This window comes from Salvelinus fontinalis, chromosome 24 (genome assembly GCF_029448725.1).
Source record: "Salvelinus fontinalis isolate EN_2023a chromosome 24, ASM2944872v1, whole genome shotgun sequence".
NCBI lineage: Eukaryota > Metazoa > Chordata > Actinopteri > Salmoniformes > Salmonidae > Salvelinus > Salvelinus fontinalis.
Genome location: NC_074688.1, coordinates 16,949,979 through 16,960,361, shown reverse-complemented (window position 1 = coordinate 16,960,361; position 10,383 = coordinate 16,949,979). Strand labels below are relative to the sequence as shown.

At 42.0% G+C, this 10,383-nt stretch overlaps 1 protein-coding gene across 6 annotated transcripts in view; it reads left to right on the top strand.

Annotated features, from left to right (window-relative positions):
• Window positions 1-210: 210 nt before the first annotated feature.
• The window catches only part of LOC129822060 (huntingtin-interacting protein 1-like), a 47,656-nt gene continuing 37,483 nt past the window's right edge, over window positions 211-10,383 (top strand). For 4 of the 6 annotated variants that reach the window (XR_008754441.1, XM_055879939.1, XM_055879940.1 and 1 more), the window contains exon 1: window positions 211-504. Coding sequence is in view for 5 of the 6 variants with exons in the window: in XM_055879939.1 (XP_055735914.1) it covers window positions 385-504 (120 nt within the window). In the remaining variant the exon portion in view is untranslated. Of the gene's footprint in view, window positions 505-5,993; window positions 6,626-8,908; window positions 8,962-10,383 lie in introns of those variants that run through there. The other 2 variants (XM_055879941.1, XM_055879942.1) reach the window with 2 other exon arrangements.

Below are 10,383 nucleotides of genomic sequence, written 5' to 3'. Positions count from 1 at the left end.
TGCAAAACACTGCATTATTTAAAAAAAACAATTTATTAATATATTTTCTGAACACTATCGTTTGTTTACAAGCATAATAGCTGTACTTTTAGTTTATGGTCTACACAGCTTGTTGGGCATAAACCAATCTGCGTTTGTCAACGAATTAAAAGCACATGAACGCATCCATTGACCACTTCGCAACTAGTAAAATCCCACCTCCTACTTGGTTACGAACCCAGTTTAAAAAACATGACATCGCCAACAGAGGGAGACGCGGTGGACAGGCGAAATTACCTCCTGAATTGGCCGACTGCATGGACTATTATTGTCAATTTTTTTTAAATAATTTGACGATGACTTTGTAGAAATATTATTTTTCAGTGGAAATTCTAAAGAGACACAATGGACCGAGTGAAGAGTTCCATGCAGCAAGTACCGAACCCAATTCACAAAGCGCTGATTCGTCGGACCGGTGGTGCGAACAGTTTCGAACTTGAAAAGGAGAACTGTGAACGCGGTCAGGTAAAACACCTGTTTAGTGGGAATTTGGGATTTCGTTTACAGAATTAGAAGGGACTAAGAAATGTTTAGATATTATAATAGTTCTGGTAAAGCTTCGAGTTGGAACCGTCCGTTGCGTTGAAATTGGCAATGATCCTTTCACTGTGAGAACGTGCGGATATGTCATGATTCATCTGCTTGACTGATTGGTGCTGCCTCGCACGTTCGAATTTCCATGGATTTTTTTGTTAACATTGCTCATGATCCATGCGCGCCAATTTGACCTAAATCGGCGAGTGTTTACAGGCATCACTTGTTTACGATGTTTGTAGTACAATGCAGTACTATAGTACCACCACACAACAGCAAGCCAACATCATCCCTCCTCATTCTTAGCAGGGGGTAACATCTCTGATATGAGTTTTTGATGGCTATGCCTCAAATAGCCTAGCACCCGTAGGAGCAGAGAGAAAATATGCCATCACATAAAATTGACATTGCAAAGATTATAGAGATATGACATCGGTGTTGGGTCTTCAGTGCAAGATCAAAATCTGTTGAAATGGGTATAAGAGCACAGATGTTGTCCTTTTGAGGAATTCTGCCTGATAAGAACAGGTCTGATTTACCATATCTCAGGAGAGGTGACGCCCACAACTGTGGCGAGAGAGAGGCTAAATTCTGTGTGTCTGCCTGGACTATTCAGAGAGGTAGGCAAAATGCTGTGTGTGTCTGCCTGGACTATCCATAAATACCACTACCATGCATCGAACTGCAGTAAAAGCCTATTAGTGACTCCTGGACACAGCACTAGAACTATTGACCCGGGATATTGTGATGTGTTCTGGAAAGTGCAATCAGCCAACATACTGGGGTGTGTGAGAGAGAGCTGGGTGGGACTATCATTGTTGCTATGATACAGGGAAATAAATTGTGCGAAAGGAAGGAAGAAATGGTGGAACTGAGCAGCACTGTTTGTTGATGCGGTTTAAAGGGGCAATCCGCAGTTCAAACAAAGTGTTTCTGTAAAAAAATGAGGGGTGGGGCTGGAGCTGGAGAATTCATAGACAGAACTATGGATGCAAGGACTGATCATCCATGATATCACATTTTTTTAGTTTTAATCATATTTTGAGGCTATATAGTGTTTGTTAACAAACATTGGAGTGAAACAAACTTATTCTAGGTTCTGATGGGGTAGGACAGTTGAATTAAGCTCATGAGGCATTTCTAAGTTATATTCTTCTAGAATCAATGGGTACATAGTCATTTATAAAAATGGATGTAGCAACTGCAGATCCCCCTTTTTTTTTAAATGATGGTTTGGATGTTCTATGAATTATCCATCCCATGTAGCTGACAGGCTGTTACTCAAGAGCTGAAGTCCAGAAAAACGCATGCTAATTCTTCATGCAAGCTACTGAGCTGTGGACAAGACACTTCCTGCTTGGCGGTCTCTCCCCCCTCTTCCCAGACCAGTCAAAAAAGTAGGTCAGATGAATCAAGCCTCTAAATGACCATGCTCTGCTGGATTATTTATTTTTCAGCGGCGGCTGCAACCTGCTTTTCCCATCTTCTACTACGACCACTGCTAAATTAATCAGTAAGCTTTTGAGCACTCATTTACACGTAGTGTGCTGTGACTGTGACAGACAAGTTTAGGCTTTCACCTAAAATCAATCACACCACATTCCTCTCAAAATTGCTCAAATTGGATATGATTCCTAATCTGGTTATGGCAGTTGTTTTTGTTATGGTAGATTTTTGACAGCAGTCGTAAAGCTGTTCTGCAGCGCAGGGAGGAATCAGTGAAATCTTGTTTGTGCTTTAATACAGGGATCATCCCGAGTTAATCTGATCTGTTTTGGCTCGGATCTGCCGGCTTTCACCACTGTCCCAAAACCACCAGTTTGGCTCTGCTCTAAGACCTCTTTCCAGCTCCTCTGTACAGGCACAAGCACTCTAATACAATCTAGCCTGGTCCCAGATCTGTTTGTGCGGTTACACAAATGACCGTAGGAGTTGGGAACATGCAGTCTTTTTATGGTGTATAGAAATGCATTGACACAGAACAAGTCTCTAGAGTTGACTGATAGTGGTACGTGTGAAGTTATGGGTCCCAGGGCTCCTATCTCGGCGAGGCTTAAAGCCTGAGAGTCGGGTAAACAAGAAGGGTGTGTTCAGACTCCGAGTCCTCGCTCCATCATTTTGTCTGCAGAGTTATAAAAATACCTCACCCAGGGCCAGGTAACACATACAGCATACATATAATGACATGTTTAGAGACCTGAAATTAGTAATGCTCTCTCTATTTGTGGATGGAATTAATCTATGGTGTGCTTGTTTATGAAGGACTGCCATGCCTCTCTCTGGAGTCACAGTTGTACTGCTACGTAAGAGTTTCTCATCGGTCATGAAACATAATGGCACAGTTGTTAAAAATGAGCTCAGTGACCATCTTGAGAAACTATTTTAGTCGTTTCAGCAGTCCACCTCCATTTGAAAACCGTACCACTTTAACTAACCATTTAACTTCCAGGGGAGAGCTGCTATCCACCTCTTTCTCGTCTGGAAAGACAGACCTGACTTTATCTTGAAACAATAAAAGAGTCCTGGTTTAATTAGTTTCTATTTATTCCTGAAATGGGCTAGTAGGCCTAGACTACATGTTGATGTTTTTCCATCCATCTTCCCTGGAATGCACTATGGTGATGATCACCACTGTTGTGGTCAGAAACCATAGCTAAGTACTGCCTGCTACAATGACAGAGTGTCTGTCTGGATAGTCGTCTGAAATGAGAGAAACATGGCTGCGTCTGTGGGAAGGCTACTTCCGTTCAGCCCGGCACCCCACTTTAGAACCTCTCCTGGGCCTCCCAGACTGGGCTTTCTATTGTGGGATACATCCTGAGATTGACTCCACCACACAGCAGTATAGGGCTTACATAATTAAGGCCTTACATTTAGATCCTTCCTGCCTGCTTCCTGCATCCCACAGCTCTCCAAGGCAGGCTGCCTCTGGATATTCAGTATGGGTCGTTCCATGTCATTTCAGCAAGCCATAACACCCACCATCTTAAATTGTTTCTGTTAGAAACAGATAAGATTAGCATTGCTGCACCATTATTTGGTGAAATATAATTAGATCTGAGAAATTCAGCTAATCGATTGCACCAAAATTGGCCATTTTTTAATTTATAGGATTCATATAATATTCAATGAAGAATCCAAAGAAATTGTCAAAAGCCGCCTTTAAAATAAGAGTAATCACCTGGAACAGCACCATCTAGTGGCCAGAACCTGGTAATATCAGGATTTAGGATGGGACATAAACCTAACAACTTCAATGACTTTCATTGAACAGTGGAAAAAAGATCACCAAATTCACTGGGAATGAAGATACAATACTCTGAGCTGCAGTTCCATACTGCTTGTCAGACAGAGAACTGATACTATATACTTGTTATTGGGGTGGGGGGTCCGTGGGTGACAATTTCTTTGGATTCCTCATGTTTTACTCAATGTTAGAAAACCGTTTAGTCCAAATCTGATGTTAGGTACTATATTTATTGAATATTATGTGAATCCTATAAATTAAATGGGACAATTTTGGTGCAATCAATTAGCTTAATTTCTAAATTATGCTTAATTTAATAAATAAAACGAAATGATGTTGCAGGAATGCTAATCTTATGTTTCTAACAGAAACAATTTCAAAACAATCTGAGATGGTGGGTGTTAAAATCCTCTGCTTTTTGAGAGTAAGAGTCATTTTGACACTTTTGGACAATGTCAACAGTTTAGTTCTTAGATCATATACCTTGGTTTGACTAAGAGAACGCCTTTGCCCCCTTTAGTGGTGCCCTGGCAGCTGTGGAATGTCCCTTGGGCACGAGCAGCACAGCAGGGTGGACTCTCTAATCTCTCTGTCTGTTACAAATACTCTTGGTCTTTCTTTTTCTCTTCCTGCCTTTGTAAGTTACACCCACCTTGTGCTTGTACCCTGTCATTATAACCAGAGAGAGTTAGGTAGTTACATACACACATGCACAGGGAGAGCGAAAGCGGCCCGGGCCCACTAAAACCAATGAAGCAGCAAAAACAGTAGGCACTGGGCTATGGCCTCATTGCACCGGCTGTAAATTAAAAAGTCCTGGACATGAGTGGCAGGTCAGTCATTGGAACAAAGTGCTGAGATGAGATCACAATGGCATTAACTCTGGCATTTAATATGGAGTGGATTAGATATTTTACAAGCTGCAAAAAGTTAATTGGACATTGGATGCTTAGGTTACATCATCACAAGGACCTACATTTGTATTATTGAGTTCATTATTACAATAGCACTTGTGATTTTTAGATCTAATTTCTATCGGACTTTATTATTATTGAGTAAACGCAGTATTGCTTAGTGGATACTGTTCTCACACACAGTAGCGATATGCCCTGAGTCTGGCCAACTGGCTAGAAGGGCCTACTCCGCAATGAAATGCCGGCGTGACCTACCAGTAAGTTGATTTTTGGTCTGGAACTGTTTTGTCTCAGCTGTGTTCAAGGCCATAATATGAGCTTTGCCCACAGAATTGAGACAGAGGGAACTTTCACCCTTGAAACTTGGTGTGTGTGTGTTCTCGGCACCACCATCACAAAGGCGGAATCAATGTATGGGGACAGAAGTTTTGTAAACAATCAATATTATACAACTGACTACAATTTAAACATGATACTCATAAAGGCCTAGAGTAGTGTATGTGAGAATTGCAGCCTCTCCATAAAGCCGTGCTCGGTGGGTCCACCCACACAGTACCAGAAAGTGAAGAGCAGGCTTTGTCTGAAGATTGACTGTTTGTGTGGAGCGGCCAGTCTGCCAGCAGGAGAATGGGTCACATATTGATTACCGCGGACTATGCTCCTCAGTTGTCCCTAGTAGTTATGATAGTAACTTTATTTGTTCATGTGCTTTTCATGCATGACGTGCAAACAATTCTGAAAAAATACTTAATGTGTTCGGTTGCTGAGGTTATTACTAAAGAATGATATGCTTGGTCTAATATTGAGTTGTTTGTGCTTTTTCTATATTTAAGGAGCCTACTCTTTGAATAGCTATCTGAAATTATCTGGGCTGTTCGATTTCTTTAGTGAAGGTTCCAGACAGTGCAATCATTTCATGATTCCGATATAAACCTGTCTCAGAGTAACCAGAGGGGGGCACTATTTACCTAAGATTACTCTGTCGGCTAAAGTTCATAGCCACATTGCCTCAGCATAGCTGAAGACTGAAAACGGCTCATTTTTTGCAGTAGAGTCACAGCATATCTTTGATATTGACAGTGACTTACTTTAATTATGCTACTGTACGCTACACCTTTCGTATAGCACATCAAATGTCAATATGGCCCATAGACATAGGCCTACATCAGAGAGTAGTGTTATGGCCACATGTAAGCAGTCACCCAATCACTGATGACTTGTTATACTGGTGATGGAAAGTTACATTGTTTACCATCATGATTATTTGCAGTGTGTCCGAGCCGCGCAGCTCTGGTGTCTCGCCTTCTCATAAATTCTTTGATAGTTTTTTTTTCTTTCTTTCAGGATTGTATAATTTGTTACGTGGTGAGGAACGAGGTTAGTTTGGGCGGGGGTTTGTGCCATCCCCGGTCTGCACCTATTGTCTCAGTGAGGGCACGCTATTGTTTACACAAAAGCCCCGGAAGGATATTAAATACTCGATGCTTAGAAACTGTCATGTCGTTTTAAATACTGCAATCTAAAATGGTATGAAACATGCGGAAAATGCAGAGTACCGTACACGTTCCCGTGTGTAGACTGTCGTTTTCTAGACAGTTCGGTTCCGCTTCTCGACAGTCGGATGCTGTGTCTGGGAGCCCCCCCCCCCCGTGAAATGAGCAAGGAAGACCGGGGAGAGTAGAATGGACACGGAAGGAGAGAATTTGATACCAAATCCGGACACATGTTGAGTTAACGGGCCCACTCCACCACCCTTTCCCTCATAAGCGTTTCTAGATTTCTCCTTTCCCAGTTGTAGACTATTGTGTCGGAAGTATTGCCAGCGACCTGCTTCGTCTTTGATCTCACAGCCACCCTGCATTTTTCTGAGACTATGGATCTTAGTAAAATGGTAGGTTTCCAGATATCGATTTGTTTTTCCATTGAGCATTATTGCGTTAAAGGCGCAACAGATATGCATGTTTAGGGTGAGAGCGAACTAATTTGTTACCAGGATTGTTTCTTTATGAAATTTAAGATACTGCATATGTTCATGTTCGCTCTAAATCAGTTGCTGATCATTAAACTATATCGAGGTGATGTTTTTTAAGTTGGCCGTGTAGGTCATTGTTTGTTATAGGATAGTCCAGACTCCAGTCAGATGCATGTTTTAGTGTAGGCTATAACTAGTGTACTGGGCTATAGTTTGCAAACGAATTTCCCTGGACTGATCGGACGTTTCCCCCTTTATTTTTTCACAGTAGCCCTTTCTCTATAGTCATTAGATAACGTAAGCACGCGTACGTTTTTCACGGTGACTAGAATGTCAACGAGCTATCTGACTAGTGTTGTTTTCTTGGACGATAGCGATGTCAGACATACATTTATGGTAGCACAGCTGCTTTGCAATGTGTGTCATGGTCAGCTACTTTCTATAAGGCTACTAGAGACAGCAGCTTATCTAGTAATAGGTTGGATTCCACAACTCAAACATAAAACAAATACGAATCACCAGGGACATAAGATACAGCGTTACAAACCATACATGATTATTTCGGACTAATAATCACTCTTATTGATACACAACCATGACATTTTTATTACAGCTTGAGTGTTATTGCAAATATTATGGGTTATAGTGATGGAGGCTATGTATGCTTTTGTGAATGACTGATCATGAATGGCCTTCAACAGCCGATGGAGAACATTGATTAGTAATTTGTGAATAGGGGAATCCCCACTTGAGAAATCCCCACAGTCAGTTCAACACTGGCAGAACTTGGTGTGAGTTCCGGAGCAGGTGTATTAGCAGGGCCAAAGCACCAAAACTGCCCTTTCAGTGCCAACACAGTGTAGGCTACTCTGGCTCTGTATAGAGGAGTGGGGGAAGGGGGCCAATACGAAAAGCATCTCCAGGGGCTTTGTGCTCCTCCCTGAAAGCTCATTGGCATGGAGGTAGCTGTTGAGGACACACAAGTTTGTTTGTGACAAACACTGGTTGTGATGGGGAAAAAGCTCCTCAGTTGTTCTTGGAAGCAACACCGATTGCTCAAAGTCATGTTATATGTTATTGGAGCGCTGTTCATTGCTCTGGATCAAACAGACGAAGCTTCAGGGCTGCTCTCCGAGATGAATTCCTCTCTCTCTCAGCCAGAGGAAGATACATGCCTGCCTGCCACCTGCCTGTCAGTGTCCTCTTAGCTCAGATGCCTCTGCTTTGGTCATTTATGTCCTGACCTGAGAGACAACGGTATGAAAACATCAGCACTCTTGGCAGATGCAAGAATCAAAAACAGATATCAAATCGTTCTCAAAGAGGGCCCAGAGAACAGCCTTGTCTTTTACATCTTGGGTATAGGTCCTACTATTGTTAAGGTGTACTAAAACCTAGTCTTGTAAGGCTGTATTACATTTCTACCTTGTCATAGCATCTTTATCAAGGTTCATTAGTGTGAATGTGCATAGAGAAACCACAAATTAATTCAGCTGCAGATGTGCTTGCCCCTTTACAGTGTTTTTATGACGTCAGCACTTCTTCAGTAAGTTAGTTCCACTAGTTACACAAAGCAGATAGGAGGCCTTCCTCACAGGAGGTTGTCTTGTCAAAGGAGGCTTGTAAACGTACCATGGGGTTTAGGTTTTATTATGCTAGCCATGGCCTTTGGACCCCAGGGTCCACACTCTGGCCAGTAATTCTCTTCAAGCACCTGCTGTTCTGTCTTCCAGCCCAAGCCCCCCAGGAACAAAAGCCTGTCGGTGAGGTCATAGACTTTGACTAGCTCAATGCTGGAGGTTTTGAAGTGATAATGGAGTCTTAATAGACATGAGACAATGAGAAGTAGTTGGAGAATACAGTAGCATATACCTATTCAGTGGAAAAATATTTAGGCCTACCAGTTTGATTCTGGACAGGTTTATATTCACAGTATTTTGTCATAATTTGTTCATGAGTAAGGTGTTGAGTTTTTTTCTGAGCACATGACCTAACCAGGGAAAAACTCTTGACTTAAACGGGGAGGGACTACCTAAACTTGTCCAAGAAGAAGAACATTTTCTTTGTGAAACATTTTGCTATGCTAATGCTGCCCTAATGAACACAACCCTGGTCTAATCCATGTTGGCTCTCTGTTCACATAGACAGGAAGAGTGGCCATGCTGGATTGATTGTCTTGTTTTCCTTTCCCCACCATACCAGGCTTTGAGGTGAAGAGTGAATGTTCCATGGGAGCGGGTATCGACGTCAGAGATGTAAGCAAATTTGTAAAACAGAGGGCCCTTTTTAGTGTGCTGGCGTTTTTAAAAGGGGTGGAGTTCAAACCTGAAGATAAGGTATAACCTAAACCCACTCACTTTTACGCTCTATGGCTTTTGCAGCTTGTTGCTTTTGAGGGACATTAGTAATACAGTTGAAGTCGGAAGTTTACATACACCTTAGTCAAATACATTTAAACTCAGTTTTTCACAATTCCTGACATTTAATCCCAGTAAAAATTCCCTGTCTTAGGTCAGTTAGGATCACCACTTTATTTTAAGAATGTGAAATGTCAGAATAGTGTAGAGTGATTTATTTCAGCTTTTATTTCTTTCATCACATTCACAGTGGGTCAGAAGTTTACATTCACTCAATTAGTATTTGGTAGAATTGCCTTAAATCATTTAAACCTGGGTCAAACGTTTCGGGTAGCCTTCCACAAGCTTCCCACAATAAGTTGGGTGAATTTTGTCCCATTCCTCCTGACAGAGCTGGTGTAAATGAGTCGGGTTTGTAGGCCTCCTTGCTCGCACATGCTTTTTCAGTTCTGCCCACAAAATGTATATAGGATTGAGGTCAGGGCTGTGTGATGGCCACTCCAATACCTTGACTTTGTTGTCCTTAAGCCATTTGCCACAACTTTGGAAGTATGCTTGGGGTCATTGTCAATTTGGAAGACCCATTTGCAACCAAGCTTTAATGTCCTGACTGATATCTTGATGTTGCTTCAATATATCCACATAATTTTCCTACCTCATGATGCCATCTATTTTGTGAAGTGCACCAATCCCTCCTGCAGCAAAGCACCCCCTGGATGGTGTTCTTCGGCTTGCAAGCGTCCCCCTTTTTTCCTCCAAACATAACGATGGTTATTATGGCCAAACAGTTATATTTTTGTTTCATCAGACCAGAGAACATTTCTCCAAAAAGTACGATCTTTGTCCCCATGTGTAGTCTGGCTTTTTTATGGCGGTTTTGGAGCAGTGACTTCTTCCTTGCTGAGTGGCCTTTCAGGTTATGTCGATTTATAGGACTCGTTTTACTGTGAATATAGATACTTTTGTACCTGTTTCCTCCAGCATCTTCACAAGGTCCTTTGCTGCTGTTCTGGGATTATTTGCACTTTTCACACCAAAGTACGTTCATCTCTAGGAGACAGAACACGTCTCTTTCCTGAGCGGTGTGACTGCTGCGTGGTCCCACGGTGTTTATACTTGCATACTATTGTTTGTACAGATGAACGTGGTACCTTCAGGCGTTTGGAAATTGCTCCCAAGGATGAACCAGACTTGTGGAGGTCTGCAATTTTTTTCTGAGGTCTTGGCTGATTTCATTTGATTTTCCTATGATGTCAAGCAAAGAGGCACTGAGTTTGAAAGTAGGCCTTGAAATACATCCACAGGTACACCTCCAATTGA